We start from the raw sequence: 22,055 nt of genomic DNA, 5'->3' as shown, positions 1-22,055 counted from the left end.
AAATGTAGTAACAGTAACAAACGATGGCAATTGGAGGAGTATCCAAGCGTTAGGAAAGAAATGACACATGCGACTAATGTTTTGTCTGGGGAACTTATCAATCCTTTAAAAAGTTTTTTTTTTTTTTTTGTGCTGCTAAAGGAGGCTTTTACAGTACTCTCTGTAGATGTATTCAAAGAACTAACAGATTTATCCTCATTCTTGATTATGATAGGAATGATGTGAAATGTCAATCAGCCTTCACCATCCTATAATGTGCCACCAGAATGGCACTAATGCCATTAGTAACTCATTTGTCTCTTTAGCACCACCTGCAGGAGTGGAGGGCTGTCTGTGTGTGTTATAGTGTTCGTTCCTGTTACACAATGCAGGTTCACACAGTCAGTTCTAGGTGACGTCCTGTTTATACTCCAGTGTAATAGAGATTTATGAGCTGGACATTATGGACATGATGGACATGTGTAAGATTTGATGTAGTAGAGTAGCTACTTTTTTTTTAACCAAGGTTTGGTGAAAATCTGTGTATGTATTTTTCTTCCTGTCATGCACTGTGGTGGCCAGCAGGTGGTGAAAAGAGCCATGAGTTCTCTCTATAACATGAACACTAACTAACACACACACATACACACACACACACACACACACACACAGAGCACCCCAGGAGATAACAGGATCTGAGCTCACAGCGTCGTGCATCCCAACAGTGTGTTTTGCAACACACTGCTGAGCTCCTCTGTGTATATGTGTGTGCTTGTTTGTGTATGTGCGCGTGCTTCAACCGCCGCCTCCTCCTCTACCTCCTCCTCCTCCATCACCTCCTCCTCTCTTCCTCTCCTCCACTCTGCTGCCAGCTTCATCCCGCACTCCATCAGGGTTGGGGGTGTGTTTATGGTAAGCGCCCAGCCCTGCTCTCTCTCTCTCTCCCTCTCTCTCTCTCCCTCTCTCCTCTCCTCTCCTCTCTTCTCCTTCTATCTCCTTCAAAAATCACCCACTCTAAAACTCCTCCTTTGGCAATTCTTCTTTCTTTTTTATTCTCCTGTTTCGTCCTGACTGTTGCTCTTTCTGATGAATCATTGTCCCCTGGCTCAGCCGGCTGTGCTTGGCATTGCATCCATCCTCTGTGCCTTTGCAGAACAAGGCAGAAAAGATGAGATGAAGTGATATAAGAGGAGATGAGAGGAGAACAGGGGGATGCTGAAACGTCCATATGAAGCTCTGGGCATGACAGCACATCCGTTCTCGTTTCAGAGCGTGTGCTACGACTCACTGAGGATGACGGAGGATCCGGCTGCAGCACACAGATTGAAAACGCAGCACAATCAGGATCATGATCTGCAGGTTGGTGTTATTGCTGGTCTCTGCATGCATTCAAGCGGAACTGTTTTTTTTCTTCTGTGCTGATAGCAGGGATCCTACGCGTTTCGTATGTCACAGAGATGTAGCTTACCTGTTAACGATCTCGATCACGGCCTGCTGGACTGCAAGCTGCCACTGCTAATGGGAAATTCAGATTCTGTATCAAATACTGTTTAGCTGCAACAGCTTGGGAAATACATTTCACAGCAATAAAGCTCCAACTGTTGGGCTATTTATAGACTTATATGAGCTTGGTTTGTGTTGCTAGAGGCTAGTTCTCCTCAATTGGCCTGTCTGTTTTAAATTCCTATTTCTGATAGAAAGATGAGTTTCATGGTCCAGGATTGCATCTAGTTTTTTTTCCTGCATGTGTCATATTGATTTAATATGATGCTGATGATGTGTATAAAAGTGTATAAATAATTCTATCCAAGTTTAGACTTTGAATTATCTAATCAGACTGAGGAGATGTTTTTGACATAGGGCTGTAATGAAGACATTTAACTTTTAAATGTGCCATTTGGGTATTGATTAGTGTTCACAGAGCTCACCTGTTCAGGTGATTTGTGAGTTTGACTCTAAAATGTTAAAGGCACAAATTTAAAAAGCTGATGGAAAAAAGGCTCTCGGCTTCAGATTTAGTTTGTATGTTCATGGATGTTTGCAGTAGTGGTTTTATCATTTTAAGTACAGAATCAGACATGCTGTTTTGGGTCTGAAGAAACAAGATCTTCCTAGAAGATCAACTTTAGACACTTTATTTCCCTTTTTTTTTTACAACTACTTAATACAAAAACATCAACTATTTAACATAATATTTATTCTAGACCACATCAGAGAAATTTTATGTATTTACAAATTTATTTGTTTGTTTGTTTACTTATTCATTAATTCATTTACTTTATTATTATATTTTGTTATTATATTTTGTTATTTTATTTTGCGTAAGGTTTATATTTTTGCTTCTAATTGCTACACATGTAATCTGATTTAAAAGGGATCTGCGCCTGATAAACTACAGTTTGTGACATCATAAAATATCCCTGAGCTAACATAAAGTAACCACTAATGCACGTGTTCCATCATCATAATGAATGAATTTGAATGGTGAGCTCAATCACATGATCAGTGACCCGCCCCAGCCTCTGAGGGGGTATAAATCACCACCCTCTCAATTAGTGATGCGCTTTCACAAATGTTACTTAGAGTACTGTGTGTTTGAAACTGAATTATGAATGAAAACTACACCACAAATGCCCTCACTAATGTCTCCCCAAGCAAAACATGCTGAGTCACAGTGCTTAGAGGTGATTAAAGGGTTAAATTACCCTTGTGTCCAAATTGTCTCATGCAGACTAGCACTAATCCTACAATCCGTGGCACTTTGGGAATTCTCTCGCTGTTTATCATGAGGTTTTTCTGGAAGCAGTGTTGAGCCCCGGTAATCACAAACCTTTGAATAATTTGAACAATGAGACCCTTTTTTGTGTAATTCAACCTGCAACTAGCTGCAAATCCATTTGCTTACCATGTTTTACAGTCATGCTCTGTTTTTCCATCACAGCAACGTTTAAATATCTTTAGGCATTCAGTCCACTGAGCATTTTAAGCCTGCTGTGATTAACCTCCTGAGATTTGCTTTAAGCATCACGTTTAAAGGAATACTCCAGTATTTTTCAACTTCATCTTTATCTACTGCATCCGTAATTGTTGGAGTGATTACCGCAGATAATCTTTTCAACACAGAAAAACAAACAACAACAACAAAAAACAGAAAGCATGTTGACTCAAAATTCACTTATAATGGAAGTCTAAGGGCAGTTGTTGAATTTTGTAGATAAACTTTTAATACGCTATTATTTAATGCTATAATAATAAAAAGCTGTAACACTTTGACAATTGACACTTGCAATAAAGGTCTTATGATGAGCAAACATGAGCAAAAGTCTTACCGAAGCTGTTCTTGTCTACTTTTTAAACACTGGTGCAAAACAATAAAAAGCAAATTACAGTTACGACCACTTGTCCAAAGGTTTTATGGTATCCACACACCATCAGATGGAAACTTCCATGTTTTTACTTCCATGCTTATGGATCTGAGTTGGTAACACAATCATAAATTTGTCTGATGTCGGAAAAGACAAATAATAAAAAAAAATTGAGCTTAATTTACATATATCTTTGCCTGAAGAAAATCTACAAAAATCCATTTCAGTTTGAAACACAGACTCAACAACTGCCCTTAGACTTCCATTATAACTGAGTGTTGAGAAAAACATGCACTTCTTGCCTGCTATAATCACACATATATGGTAGATAGAGATTAGGGTGAACAAGGTTGGGGTATTTTACTTTAATATCTTAATTAACATCTTAAAAAGCCTAACTGAAAGTGTCTGTTGTTTGCGTGTCTTTGGTACTTAGTGGTTATTAAGCTGTGACTCCAGCCTCTTGTATGTAATAGAGCTGTACGATAAGCCTTTCTAAACAGACTGATGCCTGGAGGAACTTCTCTTTCACCTTATGCAATGATCCACAAAATGTACCCAGCTCAACTGAGCAGAGCCGATCACAACGTTCATCACACTTCCAGTGAGACAGAGGACAGAGAGAGAGCGTTATTGCAGCCATTTTGCCTCCGGCATCACACTTTATCTTCTCTACGGAGGAATTTAAATGCTCTCTCGCCCAAGTGCTCTAGACAAATTCAGATAATCCGACATATATTAAGGCAAATTATTATTATAAAAGATACAATTTTTTAATAGTAAAATAATTTTGACACATTTCCCTGTATTATTTTGTTCTTTCCAAAAGTAGTTTATGCCCAAGTCTCACGCTTGCCTCAGTGGATAAGCTCACCTGGTTGCTGTAGATTTGTACCTAAGAACTGCTGCTGTAATCATAAAGACTGTCCTGTGCTCATCACAAGCCTCTTATTTACAATATACTTGTTCTGAACATCCTTTCAACACACTTAGTACTGTTTGCCTTTATTCTTCTTCAGCCTAATACTGCAATGATTTGTAATCTCACCATCTGGTGTCTGCCAGAAAAGGATGGTTTACTTTTTGACCCTGGTTTCTTTCAAGATTTCTTCCTCATGTGGTTTCAGGGAGTTTTTCCTTGCCACTCTCGCCTCTGGTTTCTATAGCAGCTGGATTTCTGTAAAGCTGCTTTGGGAAATGTCTGTTGTGAAAAAGAACTATACAAATAAAAGTTAAGTGAATTGTACTGAGAAAAGAATAGAAAACTCTGTTTACTTCAAAAATCACTTAGAATGTAATTAGGCCAGCTATTGGTGCATCAGTAAACACAGATTTGTGCCTCAGTCTCTGCCTAATAATGCATTCTATAGTATCTTAGCGAAAGTGATAATTAAGGGAAATTGCTTTGTATTGGTGTTGGAAAGTTATACAAAACTGCATAAGAACAGCTTTATTAAGACTTTCCCTTAGTCTGTCTCATGCTTGCTTTACTGTTAGCAAGTTTTTCTTGCATTAAATTGTTGGATATGTTCAGTGTTTATCAACTGAATTCAACAACTGCCCTTAGACATCCATTATCCTTAGACAAGGAAAATTCTTGTTTGTGGTAATTGCACATGTGCTACAGATGTGTTAGGTAGAGATGAGGTTGAAAAGCACTGGAGTATTCCTTTATGTATGAGGCTCTCAGTTAGAGCAGTAACACAAAGTGTGCATTTTTGTAGCATATTTTAACAACTTCACCATGCTGCTAGTCCCATAAATTAGCCTGTACATATCTGGTACATACCATAACATATCCAAAAGGTACAATAAGGTATATAACAGGAGTATTTCCATCAAGAACCTGAGTGCTTTTCAATATTAATCAACATTAGGCAGCACTATAACATCTTTTCCTTTCATACAATCTTCAGCCAGCATTGAACTATGCTTCTTTAAAGCATTGTTAAGTTCCTAATTACCTTGGCCTGAAAATATCAAGGCTACATGGAAGTTGTTTGTCTGTAGTGCTCTTACATATTTTAAAGTGACTTCCTGTTTTCTGAGATTGCACAAGACCACAATTAGACCAGTTTCACTAGAGCTTCATAGTGAAGTGTCAGGAATAATTTGCACCCAGAATGTAAGAGCTCATGAATGCAGATGACAGAAATGGGGAAGAATGCGAACATTTAGCCGCAATATGATTGGGCTGCAAGCCATGATTTTATGCTATTGTTCACGCTTTTGGGGAATGAATTTAAAATCCACTTACTGACACACACATGCACACACACACGCAGACGCACACACACACTGCTGTGTGTAGTGTACTCCTTTTTCCTATCCTACGTATTAACTCATTTTATAAAACTTGCATTTTTCATTAAAAGGAATTAACAAATTGTTCTCTTATCCCAAATATTGTGATCAGCCCAGATGTGTTTGGTGTCTGAAGTAGATGTAGTGGGTGTTTTAAGTAGATTTGCACTGGAGATTTGATGGTGCTCAAAAGTAAGGTTTAGCATTATGTAAACTGTATGTCTAAACTGTATGTCTAAATCCTCACACATCATTTGGCTTAGTCATGCATAAACCTACTTGATCAAATAAAATAAGGTCGTATTAAACATTTCTATTTACAAATCAAATTGGAAGTGTAATTATCAGAACAACTTAGAACTTCTAATTCACCTCCAACTTAGTCTATAAAATGTCATGGTGACTTGAGTTCAAGTTGTATCATCATTTTAAAATCACGCTTCCTGCTTGAAGAAAATTATTCCAGCTACTACTGTTTTTAGCTTTGAAACATAACTTTGTTCATCTTATTCAACAAGAAAGAATGAACAAAGAGATGGACATAGAGTGAGTCATTCAGCATCCAGAGCCTCATAAGCAAGTCTACTTGAGATAATTGAATAAATTGACATGGATTGAGGCATGGTTTCCACTAGGTTCTCCAGTTTCCTCCGTCCTACCCAAAACCTACCAATAGGTGGATTGACTACTATAAATTGCCTCAAGGGTTGAATGAATGTGTGAAGGTGTGTGTGCATGATGTCCTATGACAGACTGGGATTCTGTGCAGGGTTTCTTTCTGACTCACATGCAGTGTTCTTGGGATAGCCTTCAGATCCACCGTGAGTCTGACCAAGATAAAGTAGTTACTGAAATTGAGCTAATGTGATGTCTTATCATGTTAAAGTAACGACATTCTCTAATATGATGGCACAACATGGATATTTGCAAGATAATGTCCTTTAGGCTGCAGGCTTCTTTAAATGTTAGCTCCAAGGCGAAACTAAAGCAGGATCCATCAGACACAGAACATGTCTTGGATAATGAACTGCATTTAGAAAAAAAGGGAAAACTGCAGAAATTGGATTTTCTTGCCCTCCAAACAATCACTAAAAGTGAATCTTACTGAGCATGCCATTTATTCCATTTATAAAATTGAATTATTTTCCTTTTCTGTTACATACAGCATTATTCACTTACTTACTTTATTTATTTACTTTTTTTTTCCTCACATTCAGCTACATATTTATTTTCTACAACAACATCCTCTAATACAATCTCAGAGCATGGAAACTGCCAGGATATGTGCTTGAGAGTTCACAGCTGTGGTTTTCAGAATCTCTCAGGACTACTGCTTAAGGAAATGTCACATGTAGTTATGATTAGATTATTTATTAGACAAAGTTTTAAATATGGGTTGTCTGCAGGGAAGACAGAAACTCATGTGGACATTTCGTTTCACTCTTGGGTGACCAAGAAACTATTATGAAATTATGAAATAAATTCTGTCTACCACAATATAATATTATGCAAAAAGCAAGGCATACTGTATTTAGAATATATGGCAAATATATTAATTTGATATTGATATATTGATATTGAAAATAAATGATATTACACTTACAGTTGCATGTAGAAGTGCTTCCTCATGCTGTACTGTACTCAGACACTCGGAATCACAAAGAGATGCAGAGGAATTGATATTTTAGACACAAACAGCATTCTCATGCAAAGTAGAGAAAGAATTCAATAGCAACCATCCCAGTGGCTGTGTTTAATCCATTACTGGGGTTAATGTGTCTGGAAAACATGACCTTCAGTACATTATCTGCTGTTGACATGATGCATTGATTTCCATAGACACAATTTCAGTAATGAGAACAATTTTCCTTAATTAAACAATCGTTGCTATGCTTTCCGTTGGGATGTAGTTTTTTAAACAGCATGACCATTACTGAGGTGCCTCGAGCTGTGTAGCAGTGGCAGTGTGCTCACAGCTCGTTAAAATGTAGCTCATGTTTTTGTTTTCAAAAGCAGTCCTTATGTGCTGTCACGGTTTCTGGGTTGAAAGAAAAGAAGTCACATGTATTAAAGCAACAGAGAGTCACAGCAGTCTGAGCAGAATGTGGCTCAAGGAGATTTTAGCACAATGTTGCTTCTTATGACTTTTCCCCCACTGAGATGAGGGATTACCTTTAATCTGACCAAAATATGATACACCAAGTACTGTTCCTTTTTTTTCTTATGAACTCAGACAAAGAAAAGCACAAAAATTCAGCAGGTCTGTTATTCTGAACGTATTTTTTTTCACATAGGAAACCCAAATCATTCTCCTTTTTTGAGAAATAAATGATCCTATGTGCTTTTAGTGCAGTATTCATATGGAATGAAGTTGAAGAAGTGTGTAAGAAATAGAACACAATGGAGTATGCTCTTATAGGAAAGTAATCAACATGAAGGTGGTTTGATAAGGCCAGATGCAAAGCTTAGTTAGTGATATCACCCCGAAACAGATTATTTTCCAGTAACAGCATGTCCTGCAGTGTTGTATTCCTCTTATACCAGAGCAATTTTTCACCATCATACATTTTTCACCATTTATAGTTAAATTTAATGTTGTGATACTTCAACAAAACAAGTTCCTTTCATCATGTACATGTTAGAGCAGCTATGAATTGTGGTTCCCACACCAGCCTCTCTTTTTTTCTCTCTCTTGATGTTAATGAGACAAAGCAATGTATTTTGTCATATTACTGAGAAACTGCAAAGCACTGACACTGGAGACTCCTTCCAAAAATGCTAAGTAAAGGTCTCTTCACAGAAAACTTCACCATCTCAACAATTACACGTTTTTTAATCTGCTTATACGGAGAGTCTGGCAGTCAAGACCCTGTGTAAGTTATTACTATAGAAATGATAAAGCATTAAGGAGATCGTTAAGTGATGAATAAGAGACAATGAATTGTGCTGTTATACTAAGATAATCCATAATATGATGGGTGCTGTGCTACTGTTACCATCCCAAAGTATAACAGAAGGGTCCAAAGAGTGTTATTCCACTCATACCACAGCGATTTGCCAACAATTTCAATTTTTTATTTATTTATGAACAACACATCAAGCTTTTTAACTGTTTATAGTTGCATTTAATGTAGTGGAATGTCTGTGAGACAAGTTAGTTCCTGTTATCACTTACATTATAGCAGTTATTAACAGTCATTCGCTCACCAGCATCTCTTTTTTCTTGAAGCTAAAAGGACAAAAACTGCAGTTTGTCTTGTTACTGAGAAACTGGAAAGAGCAAACTCCTCTCTCCTGACTCTCATGCTGGGAAACTTTCTGACCATTACAAAGTGCTGACACCTGAGACCTTCTTCCATAAATGTTACATAAACATCTCCTGTTACATGTCTCCTGTTAAATGTTACATAAACAACAGAAAACCTCTTCATATCAACAACTATATCTATCCATCCATTTTCTGTACCGCTTATCCTACACAGGGTCACGGGGGACTCAGGGCACAAGGTCAGAGACACCCTGCAGGGCATAATCACATACACACTTACACTCTGGACAATTTAGAGATGCCAGTCAGTCTACAATGCATGTCATTGGACTAGGGGGGGACGGGAGTACCCAGAGGAAACCTATGAAGCATGGGGAGAAAGTGCAAACTGCGCGCACACAGGGCAGAGGCAGGAATCAAACCCTCGAGGTACGAGGCAAATGTACTAACCCCCACCGTGGCCCCATCAACCGCTATGTGTGTTTGTTAAACAATGTTTTTTTGATCTGTTTATTATTAGCCTTAGATTATGTGGATCCTCTGCCATACAATTCCCTATGAGTGGGCTTTGAAATTAAACAACAGCACCAGGGTATAGTAATTATTAACTATTGTTCACACTGTACAGTATTAAACAATACAGTTCATCCAAACACATACTGTTAGAACATATAATTAATCATACTGAGGATTCATGCAGAAATGCTGAAACTACAAGAAGGCCCTGATGAAGGCTGACCAGGCCAATAGATAGTGAGTTCTGAATAAAAGTGGTGTCATTGAGGTATTGTACTAAATTCACTGACTGCTGTGAGTTTGTCACAGAACAAAAAAGATTCTGCTGAAACAAAAAAGCACACATGCTGGCATACACACGCATTTAGCATTTGGAACATTAAGCACTTGTATCAACATCCATTTGCCAACAAGTGAGATAATTGTAATGTATCAGATATCCTGCATGTATTTTGAAAGCATGCCAGTTACAGTAACTCTGCACATGGGTTTTAAAGCTTTTCCAGAGATCATACATGGGTTGTATTTCATACACGCAAAATCTAAAGAAAATCCCAATTTAAACAGAAAAAGGTTTGGCTGTTTAACTGTGAATCTGTTGAATGGAAGCATGGAAGCATTTTGAAGCATTCCAAGAGCTGATATTTACTTTCTGGATGTAAATAATTAATAATGTCATATAATACCATACCTATGTTCATTATAGAAGCTTATTGGGATTTAGTTTTAATGTTTGTGGAATGTCAGTTCAGTTTTAATCATATTTATGTAATTTGTTTGAATGACTTTGGTGGGATTCTTCAGATACAGTGGTTCCAGCTAGCATTACAGTACATTAGTCCAACATGAAATGAAAAAATTTTCAAAAAGTAGTAGATTGCTAATCTTACCAAAACATTAAAGTATGAGAGCATGATTCTGCAACCATGAAACCTTAACATTAGCATGGCTTTGCAGATCTGAAAGCAAAACAGGTCTGGATTGTATCAGGTGTATCCAGCAGTGAGTGCTCCATGTGCCAGCAGTGTGAAAGCTAACATTAGAGCAGTGAAAACTGAATCAGATATAGCTGTCTACTACCTATATAGTGCACTATATAACTATAGTAATTAGCTTTAAAGACTATGTCCACTGCTATGCATATACAGTATGTACGTACATCTCAAATCCTTTACAAGGTAAAGATTGGTTTCCTTTTAGGATTGGCTACATTTTTAGGTTTGCAAAGATGGGAAAAGGTTTCACCTCTGACCATTTTTGACATTTTAGTTTCACTGGTATTACACTATATGGCCAAAAGTATGTGGACACCACCATATGTGGTTCCTCCCCAAACTACTACCACAAAGTTAGAGTCACACAATTACATAGGAGGTCTTTGTATGCTGTATAATTTGTTGCATTATAATTGCTAACAATCTGACACGCTCATGCAAATTTCTCCTTTATAACATCAGAAGGATTTGTCCATTTCTATCCACACAGGCCACTCAGGTGCTTGTTCAGTCCCTTGTCATTTCGAGACTGGACTACTGCAACTCACTCCTGGCACGTCTGCCTCTGAGTGCCATCTGCCTCTGAGTCTGCCTCTGAACTGCAACTGATCCAGAATGCAGTTGCATGACTGGTTTTCGTGCAGTTCTCCCAAACCACCCCATTGCTATGCTCTCTCCACTGGCTTCCTGTAGCTGCCCACATCAGACTTAAAACACTGATGCTTGCCTACAAAACCAAAAACAGACCAGCACCCACTTACCGCAAAGCACTTATCAAATCCCGCACTGCACCACACTCCCTCAGATCCTCTCGCACTGCTCGACTGGTCCCACCATCTCTCAGGGTACAAGGAAGGCATGCATCAAGACTCTTCTCTGTTCTGGCACCTAGATGGTGGAATGAACTTCCCCTAGATGTCCGAACAACTGAGTCACTGGCAGTCTTCAAACGATGTCTAAAGACCTATCTCTTCCTAAAGTACTTAAATTAGCAGGTAAAAAAAAACACTTTGTGTTGTCTGTGTGCTTTTTACCATATTACCTCCCCAAAAGAGTTTTTAGACTGATGATATGCTTAGTCCGTGACCTAGCAAACCAGTATCAGAATGTATTTATTGATAGAGACTTCAAAGCACTTCTGTAAGTCGCTCTGGATAAGGGCGTCTGCCAAATACCATAAATGTGCATTTAAATGTAAATTTCCCTTTACTGGAACTAAGAGGCCCAAACCTGTTCAAGCATGACAATGCCCTTTTGCACAAAGTGAGATCCATGAAGACATGATTTGCCAAAGCTAGAGTGGAGGAACTCAAGTGGCCTTCACAGAGCCCTGACTTCAACCCCACTGGGATGAATTGGAACAACCGACCAGGTCTTCTCTCCTGACATCAGTGCCCGACCTCACTAATGCTCTCTTGGCTGAATGAGCACAAATCAACACACTCCAAACTCTAGTGGAATGCCTTCCCAGAAGAGTGGAGATTATTATAACAGTAAGAGGAGGCCAACTTTGTGTTAATGCCTATGGTTTTGTAATGGGCACATACTTTTGGCTGTGTAGTGTATATTTCATATACATTTTGAGTAACTGGTGAATTTTTATGTAGTTATTGTTTTTTTTTGTTTGTTTTAGCTTAGTTTTCAACAACTGTAACACTGTAAAGTACAACTAATTTCAAATACAACACCAAAAAAACCTCCTCCTGAGCACATCCTGGCACACACCTTTATTCTTACACTTATACCTCTCTCTGCTGTGTCTCTAAAAAAAAAACACCCTGAATTTGGTTCAGGTACTGAGCTTGTTTGGCCATGTGCCTTCCTTCTATATTATTTTATAAGTTTGCTGGACGAGTAAAGGTTGATTATTGAACTGGCGAGAGCTGCAGCTCTGTAAATGTGACATAACCTCAATATCCTTGCCAGCTCTCAACCACAGAGAGAGCATATGTCTCAGTCTCTATAAGCTTCGAGTAAAGCAAAGGGTTGGCAATTTTACGGTGTTGGATGCTGACAGTGAAAACCTACTCATGACGCAGACTGAATTGAAATGCTTTAAAGTTACAATCATTGACAGTTTCACTAGATTTGCTTGTAATGAAGCTCTTCCGTTAAGCTGGTTAGGCAATTAGTGAACAGTTTTTTAGTTTCGATATTTTTTTTTTCCAAGCTAATGTTTATAATGGTTCTAATGGGGCCACTGACCTGAAAGTGTTTTATTACTGCACATATCAGGATAAAAAATCATGCAATGAAAACTGAGACCTTTTAGTAGTTTCTCATGTGCAGTAATTCTCGGTGATATATTGCACTAATACTACAAAAGGTCAAGAGCGCTATAATAATGAGTGGGCATGTGTTAATGTGCAATGTTAGTAAATGTTTTAGGTTTATGGAGCATATAATACTGTAACACCAAATAACTGTTATTTTCCATGTCAAATTCATATGGGCTTCTGTCTTTTCTATCTTCTATTAAACATTGCTAATGTGCAATGTTAGTAAATGTTTTAGGTTTATGGAGCATATAATGTACTATATGTGTTATATGCTCCATATATAGTGTTATATACACCAGATAACTGTTATATTTCCATGTCAAATTCTTATGGGCTTCTATCTTTTCAAAATGTTTTAATAATTTAACATATTTGTTGTCTGTTTGCAATAATTAATCATATTTTGCTGAAAATGTCTATTTAGATCTACAATGGGGTCAAAAATTCTGAGATCACCTTGAAAATCTGGGATTTTTTTTTTTTTCATTTAAAAATTAATTAACAATTCTGAAATGTTTAAAATAAAGAAAGTAAATGTTCAATATCTTGAATATTTAATATTCAAGATTCTGCACTTCTTCATCATTTCTAGGTCCTTATTTAAATGTAAACATATTAGTGATATTGAGCATGTTAACTGCTTTGTAAAAAAGGTCAGATTTTCTTCATGCCTAATCTCTTCTATTGAAGAGTGTGTTCAGATGACACTCTGTTTGATTTGATCTAAAATGGATCATAAGCTTTTGAACAAACTTGTGGAGTCCATGCCAGCTCGAGTGCACACTGTCAATAAAGCAAAATACTAAGCAAATACTTATACAAATACTAATACACAGCAAATACTAAGAAACTCTGAAATTCATGTAAATATTTTAAAGATTCTACTTTTCACTCAAGTTCTTCCAAGTAATATAATTTGTAATGAAAATTGTATTAAATTACAAAAGAATGCAAAATAGAAGTGCTCTCAGACTTTGGACTCCACTGTATATGGCATGTTAATATTTCTGACAAGAGCTAAAAAACAATTAAACTATACATTTATCAAAAGCCTGTCTAAGTAGCTATAACACACTTTCTTTATATAGTCAGTTTTCCAGATATTTCTCAAAGATTCTCCACCATGACTCTTGCAGGGTGTCCCAAAGGTTTATGGAGCTGGCTGAACTCTTCTCTCTCACATTCCAACCTTTTAATCCAACTTCTCCCAGAGTAGCTCGATAGGGTCTAGGTCATGTGATCAGGGGCCTTTCTATTACAGACAGTACTGTGTCTTTCCTCTGCAGATATAATTTGCACAGCACTGTGGTGTGTTTTGTATGGAGAAGATGCTGTGCCAGATTGAAAATCAATCACACCTGGGGGTAAAACCAGAATACATGGAAGGTATTGATTTTCAATTTCTGACACGAGGACACTGAAAAGCAAATCCTTCACTGCATTGCACTTACGGCGTTTGATCTCCTTCACGAAAAACAATCCACAAAAGAGTCGGCTTTTTAAAGAAATAAATGGTGACTTTGTGTCAGAAGTGAATGTAATTCCCAGTTGTATTGCAGTTCACTTTCATCACTGTGTTGCAGTAGTGCCACACTGAAATGCAAGAACTGTCCAGCCCTAACACAGCCCTAACCATACTCAGTGGGCATGGCTATGATTAGTTATAATAATCAAGCCTTTCTGAACTTCACTGTGTCATATGTTTTTGGTGTGGCATGTTGTCCTCATATCATACTGTCAGTATATTTTATTTCACATTTTCCCCCAGGCATGATTGCTTTTCTATCTCGGGTTATTGAAAATCACTGAAAAAGCATTACCCAGAAAAGACCTAACATCCACAAACTATTAAAGGGTGCAATTATAAACAACAGTAATGCAAATCTTTTTTGAGCTGTTTATTAAACTCTATGTAAATAATGTTGCTAGTGTGTGGGAGAGAAATCTGAGTGTAAGCTAGAGTTCTAAGCCCACCTTTATCCCCTGGAGAATATTAATGCATGACTGATAGCCATGTAATAAAAAAAGGAGGATGTGTGTAGAGAGGTTTAGCAGCCAAGTGAGGCATGATTCGATCCTGTTTCACCAAGTATAAGTGTCTGATTTAAAACTTCTCTGGTCTGCTTCCAAAGCTATTCTGCAAATGTTGCCTCTCTCACCACCCTGAGACTCTCTTGCTGGAGTGAATTTAAATTCTTTGGAAAAGAAAAGTACAGCTTACTACCCAAAGTGCACGGACTACTTCAAAGAAACTGAAGTGGAAAATCTGTGAATTTTTTTTTTTTCAAGCATCCTGGATAATAAGAGACCATTTCTGGAAAATTTCTAAGTGACACTGAAAGACTATGCTGATAAGATCACATGTAAGACCTACATGATCTAATATCTCTAGGTGTAAATTGTCCTATAAAATGAGATATACTCTTCAAGCTTGTCTTCCATGTTGAGTGTGTCATGTCTTTATCTGTGGTCTGCAGGTGGGTGGGAAGATGTAGCTGAACATTGAACAATATCAAACCGGGATCCTTCACAACCTCAGGTCATCCCTGGGAAGGGTGTGGCCTGTGGAGCGCCACCCACCATGGCCAAGAAGGCACCCAGTGGGCGGGGAAAGGGGGAGCGGACGGACGCCATGGCGGCCCTGCAGGCAGCCAATGAGGAGCTGAGGGCCAAACTTACAGACATCCAGATCGAACTGCAGCAGGAGAAGAACAAGGTGGGCTGAAAAAAAGAAAAGTTATGGAAACCATTGTAGCTTTCTGCTAGTGATTATTGGTCAATTATATACTTGGCTTTCTGCTAGTGATTATTGGTCAATTATATACTTGGCTTTCTGCTAGTGATTATTGGTCAATTATATAGTCAGCCCTCCACATTCACAGATTTAACGTTTGCAGAATTGATTATTCGTGAGTTTGCCATCAACAATTAAATGAGAATATTTTTGGAGTTTTGCAAAGTTTAGTAAGTCGTAAATGCATAAAATATATGTACTATTAATCTATTTATAATTTACTACCATAAATATATACACAAATTTATTATAAATAGTTAAATTTTGTAAAAAGTTTCAGTGAGCTAAAGAACTGCGTACTACGCACTCTGTTTGGAGACGCCACGCTCTTTGTCTCGGTACTAGGCAGCCTCACTCACCTGTTTTGTCTCTCAGTGTGCGGTGTATCTCTCATTTCTCTCAACGTTTTGCATCTTTAAAGTGCAATAACATATCGACTGTAATCATGGGTTCAAAGTGCAGTGCTTCAAGTGTTTCTTAAATGTGTGTTAAATATGGGGCCTAGAGATATTTGTGGTTTTTCCACATTTGCGGGATCTTGCTCCCCAAACCCCCATGAATATGACGGCTGACTATAGTTCTTTTGTGCATTTCTTATGGGTTTAGATGTATTTGATGGATTTCTAATGGGATTTCAGGAAGTCCTACAGAAGTCTGATGGTCTCTAATGGTGAACGTCCCTTATAGTAATAGGCCAAACAGATCTAATATCTAATTAATTGACCAAATAGATAGAACCAGCACATATTCCATTAAAATACAACAGTAATATGCTGTTAAGGTCCCAAATATTTTTGCATCTTTACTAAATCAAGAATATTAATACCAATTACCAGTGTTAATTTTTTGGAAAACTCTAATGGAAACCAATATATGTATTCCCACTAGGAAGTAAAACAATATTTCTGAAAAGTTTAGAATAGTTAGAAATAATATTTCTTAATAGCTTAGCAAAGTAGTCATCCAGAAAGTTAGAAAGGCTGAGACCAATTACATTAAATTACTTAAAAAAAAGTCTATTTAGAACTAGCTCCCTAGGTCAATCCTGAGCTCGGATTGCTGTCTGTCTGGAGTTTTTCATGTTCTTCCGGCGTTGGTGTGGGTTTCCTCTGGGTTCTCTGGTCTCTTCCACCGCTCCCAAAAACATGCCAGTAGGTGGATTTGCAATGCTAAATTGCCCCCAGGTGTAAATGGGTGTGTATGTTGTCCTGCCATTGACTGGTGTCCCATTCAGAGTGTCATGCCCAGTGTTCTGAGGATATGCTCAGGATCCATTGTGACCCTGATCAGGAGTACTGAAGATGAATGAATGAATTTATTCAGCCACTTTGTGGTCAGTGTCAAAAACCCTCCAGAATTATGTTTTCCATGATGAATCCCTAAAGTTACGTGATTATTAATCAACAGAAACTTTGAGAAGGAGCAGACATAAATGGTGTTTAATACATCACTCGATCTTTGGAGCGGTGATAATTTAGTTGTCAGTGCACCACTACAGGTTTGAAATATTGGATATCATGGTGTACAGCTCTGATCAACTGATTCATATGCAAACAACTCATTTGCATTGACTGATTTTTTTAAAAATTATAAATATTAAAATATATAAATGGTATTCATGTATTCATGAATATTCATGTAAGTGTTGACAGAGAGTAATATTGTTTAGGCTACAGCCATGCATTTATCTGTGCATCATCTTTGAAGCTACCTTAATCAGTTTGCTGTAGAAAATTTGTCATCATGTCAGGAGGTGAGCTTAGTTTCTGCTGCTGTGCCAGCTGAGTGCTTTCTAATATCACTATTCTGTATTTATTACTGTGAAAAAAACAAAAAAAGGCACAGTATTGTCATAGCAGTGCATGTTGTTGTGTGTGTGTGTGTGTGTGTGTGTGATGTAGGGCATTAAAAATGTATGTGGAGCATTCATTTCCCCCATCCTCTTCATGGACACATTTATTTTATGCTCTTTGTACATGTGCATGTGCATATTTGCATGTACATACGGTGTGTTGTGTGTGTACGTGAACACATGAATGCATGGCTACACATTGCTGCAGTATTTGTGATATTCCTGACGTAATACAGTATATGGTTCAATTTAAAATCAAAATTATGATCCCACTGTGTGTGTGCGTGTGTGTATGTGTGAGAGAGAGAGAGAGAGAATATGTTTAATTCAGCATTTTGTGCATTATCTCCAGTAACTGTCTGGCAAACCATTCGAAAACGAGTGAACACAAGGAAAAATGTTGATTAATAAGAGCCTGGATACACCACCATCACTCATGACAGCTAGATAAAAAGCCTCATAAAAATGCAATTGAAAGATAATCATTATTTTGTTGCAACATAAAACAATTTAGAGATTTAAAAGATTTAAGGCACAATTAACATTAATTGTTACACACTGACTTTATTGCATTGATGCATTATACCACAGCATTGTTGAATTCTCAACTCTATGGCTAATAATAAACAGATTGAAAAATATGCTGTTATTTAACAAAGTGAAATGTACAATCATTGATATGGTGAAGGAGACAATTACTTAACATTTATGGAAGGAGTCTCCAGTGTCAGCACTTCAGGACAGAGCTATTGATTTTCATGAAAAAGCAATACCTTCTTTGAATTGCTCTTAAATCGCTTGATCTCCTCTTTTAGTGTCAGCTCTTTGTAACGATCCTGCAATCAGCACATTGGTAACATGACAAGCTGCACTTTTTTTAACTTATTAATATCAAGAGAGAGACAAAAAAGAAGTTGGTGAGGGAATGACTGTTTATAGCTGCTATTACAGCATTTGGCAGATGCCCTTATCCAGAGTGAATTAGAATTATCTCATTTTATACAACTGAGCAGTTGAGGGTTAACTGCTCAGCTTGGATTTGAACTCACAGCCTTCTGATCAATAGTCCAATATTTTACATTATTACATTAACTATAGCTATCAGTTATTATATTCATGGTGTGTCTTTGATTAATTAAATAAAAAATTGTAATAATCTTTGAATATTTTCCCATTTTGTTTTATTACTTACGTAAACTATTGCACGTGGATGTTGCCGTATTATAATAGTATTGTATAGACGACTGTATATGCACATACATTGTACATTGTTCATTATGTGTGCCCCAATTCTGTCTTATCTGTGTTTATTAATTTGCACCTTCTAATAAGCCATAATGAAGTTCCCATTTGTTCTTGACAAAGTCTCCTTGCTACCCTTGTACTGTAGTGTAGCTATATTTAGTCCTAAAATATTCTTGCACTCTCCTTGACAAGTGTTATGCAACGTAGTGAATCTGATTCTTTGAAAAGTGAAACGTCGATTATGTAGAATAATGTCCTCAGATGCTGCTTATCCGGCTGTAATTAAAGTGACCCTTGTGCGAAATACACATTAGCGGAAATGACCCAATTATCTGTGATCCATGTCCGGAAGCTCATTAGCAATTTGTTTAGCAATTCACACTGTTGATGTTGCTGTGTGTTAATGCAGGTGGAATGTGTGGGTGGGTCGGTAGGTTGTGGGTCAGTAGTTTGAGTCAGTAGGTGTCATTACTTATTTATTCAATATTAAACAATATTAAACACATCTTTTGGTTTGGTTTGACTTCTCTAATTGTTACACTCTTAGAAAATGGATCCTCCAAGGATTCTTTGGATGGTTAATGGTTCGAATCACCAGAACAGGGTTGTATTTTGGACATTTATTGAAAAAATGCTCCTTGAGAGTTCTTTGAGAGTGCTTTGGATAATTCATGGCTTCAAACTGCCTGAATGGGTTCTACCTGGAACCCTCTTTAATGGAGACACACTTTAGGGTAGAGTTCTTCACAGAAACTTTACAGGTTCCTACAGACAGACAAGCAATAGAACCCTTTAGGGTTTTAAATTCAGCTATTTTCTAAACTTGTGTTCACTCTTGCAAGTCAAAAGATGCTCATATTCACTTTGTAAGCATGTATTGTTTGGCTTTTTTAGTTCTGCTATGAGAAGATATGAGCAAAAGTGTATACACTCTACTATAAGATTTATACAAATCACAGTTACCTTTTCTTAAAATGAATTTTATATTGTAGTTGTGAAACTCATATTTTCTCCCATTTTTGAGCACCAAATGAAGTTGCCTGGGAAATAAACAGAGTGAGGAACTAATGTGGTTGTGTTTCCAGGGGACGGGCCATGGGATTTATGCAAGAAATTCAATGGGGCCAATCATTTGGAATTATTGCTTTCATACCAAATTTGCACAGAATTGGGAAAATCTCAGTCCAGGTGTTCAGTGTTGGTTGCAGAGTCATCTGTATCACTGCTCTGTTTCTCAGAATTACATAGAAAATGAACAGTTGACTGTCACTTGATTGTTTGCTAGTATGAAATTAAAAATTTACATAACATATTCAGAATAGAGATGTTTGCTTTGCTTGGCAGAAATGGAAATGTTGGCATATCTACACTCTTAGAAAACTATCTACCCTCTTCATCCCTTCCTGAAGAGAAACTGTTATAGGGTTTTACATAGAACCTTTGTGTCCCACCAGTAGGACAAACTGAAGATCATGTAAGGGTTATTAGATCTTTAGTTTCTAGGAGTGTACATAATGAGGACATGATAATTTTAATTTTTTATTTATTTATTTATTTTTTTTTTATGACTGATGATACAGTGATTGTATCCTCCACAATGGGATCCATTTACCACCCTTAAAGGGCCTATGTAACATGTTTTCCTTTAAAAAAAAAAAAAAGGTTCTGAGTAGACCCCTGTTAGAAAGGTGGATCAGCTAACCATTCAGAAAACTCACATGACACCCTTTGCAATATTTCTGTAACTGGAAAGATGTTAGTGTCGTGCCTGTGCTCTTTTAGTTTTGTCATCTTCAGAATATTCACACAACAGCAAGTGATGAAAGCGCATAATCATTTGCGATTTTTTTTCCTTCTTTTCTCAGCCTTTTGGAGATTTGCTTCATGTTTGTAAAATATTTGGCTGGAAACATGTTGTAATATTGTAACAGAGAATCCTACCGTGAGTCTCCTGATAAATATTTACTTTAGCAGCAGTGATTTTAGTTTGAATCCAGAGATCCAGCACTGAGTATGTTACACTTCAGCCTGCCTAAGTCAGTGTGAAATAATGAGCTGCAGCAGGAAAGTAGTCCAACTGCACGGTAATGAAAGCACAAAGCTCACAGTTTTATGGATGTGCTGCTGTCAACCCAGACAGTCAGACTGAGCGGAGCTATTGTGTTCACACTGACAGGAGCTGGAGATGGTGGAGATGCCTCTGCAGTTTCAGGCCTGAATAAACAATGCTCAACATGTATGGTAGTGATAAATGAGGCACATGTCACCCTCAGCATGACTCCAGTCATAGCTTGCGGAGTGGAGGCGATGTTTCATTGGTAAGGAAAGTTGATTCCATAGTGCGTTTTGATTTGAATCTAGTTTTGGCACTTACAGGACAGAGGAGCCATTTTTTACCTTCTGGTCTGGTAAGAGTATTTCAGTATTAGTTTTCCTGTGATGCTCAATAGCTAATATTTTTATTATTATCCTCACTGTCTTCACATGTCTAGCCAGCTACCAGCTATTTGACTCACCATGAACCCTTTTCAAGATTCCATGATTGGGGTGCCATTTGTGTCCCACTGATATTACACTTACACATATGGAATGCTAAAAGTCATTCTTTTTGTCTTTTTTTGTCCTTCACTACAACATATGTGCATATTTCTCTTAAATAAAACATTAATAGATTATTAAACATTAATAATTCATAACAAATACTATATACAGCATGGGAAGAAGAAAATTAAGTTCTCTCATTAAAAAAAAATCTGTGATCTTGTTATATTGACTGATGAGGTCACTTCGAACATACAACCCTATCAGACAAATTTTAGATTGAGTAAATTAATTTTAAAAAAAGCTAAATTCCATTATTTTTAACATTGTTACTATTCACTGTTACTATAAAAAGAGTAAACAAAAACATTTTTTAAATGGTTAAGTGCATGTTTTACAGATTTTTAAGCATTATAAGGGATAAATGTCACCACAAACATGGAATCATGCACCCAGAACAATGTGTTGTTTTTTTGTTAATGTACTTTTGTTCTTCTTCTATTGTTCTTTCCCATCACTACCATGTTCCCCATCCCTGATGATAGTACACACATTTCCCAATACATTTTTAATGGGTTTTGCACATAATATAAGAAAGTGCACAGTATATACTCACTGTATACATTACATTTGCTAAACTGCTCTACTCTAAGCACAATAATCGTCTTCGCATGACTGTTTTTTTTTCTTCTGACCTTAATTAATCTGATAGATGACTTGGTCCCCTCTAAAGGCTTATGGGATAGCTCAGCTTTGAGTTCTGCTGTTTCTATGGAGAGCTCCATTTCCTTACTCAGCTACAAATCATGCAGACCCCAATTACTCTCTATAGCTGCTTTAAAAACACACACACACACACACACACAGGAGTTCTGCAGGCTTTGTGGGATTTATGTGTCCCATGTGGACAAGACGAA

At 37.3% G+C, this 22,055-nt stretch overlaps 1 protein-coding gene across 12 annotated transcripts in view; it reads left to right on the top strand.

Moving 5' to 3' along the window:
- Positions 1–706: 706 nt before the first annotated feature.
- Positions 707–22,055, top strand: part of jakmip3 (Janus kinase and microtubule interacting protein 3) — a 50,099-nt gene continuing 28,750 nt past the window's right edge. For 9 of the 12 annotated variants that reach the window (XM_026915370.3, XM_053238908.1, XM_026915373.3 and 6 more), the window contains exons 1-2: positions 907–1,338; positions 15,184–15,422. In XM_026915370.3, the coding sequence (XP_026771171.1) occupies positions 15,288–15,422 (135 nt within the window). In that variant the 5' untranslated portion in view covers positions 907–1,338; positions 15,184–15,287. The other 3 variants (XM_053238909.1, XM_026915369.3, XM_026915362.3) reach the window with 2 other exon arrangements.

This window comes from Pangasianodon hypophthalmus, chromosome 12, assembly GCF_027358585.1.
Source record: "Pangasianodon hypophthalmus isolate fPanHyp1 chromosome 12, fPanHyp1.pri, whole genome shotgun sequence".
NCBI classification, from domain to species: domain Eukaryota; kingdom Metazoa; phylum Chordata; class Actinopteri; order Siluriformes; family Pangasiidae; genus Pangasianodon; species Pangasianodon hypophthalmus.
This window is presented reverse-complemented; position numbering and strand designations above follow the sequence as displayed.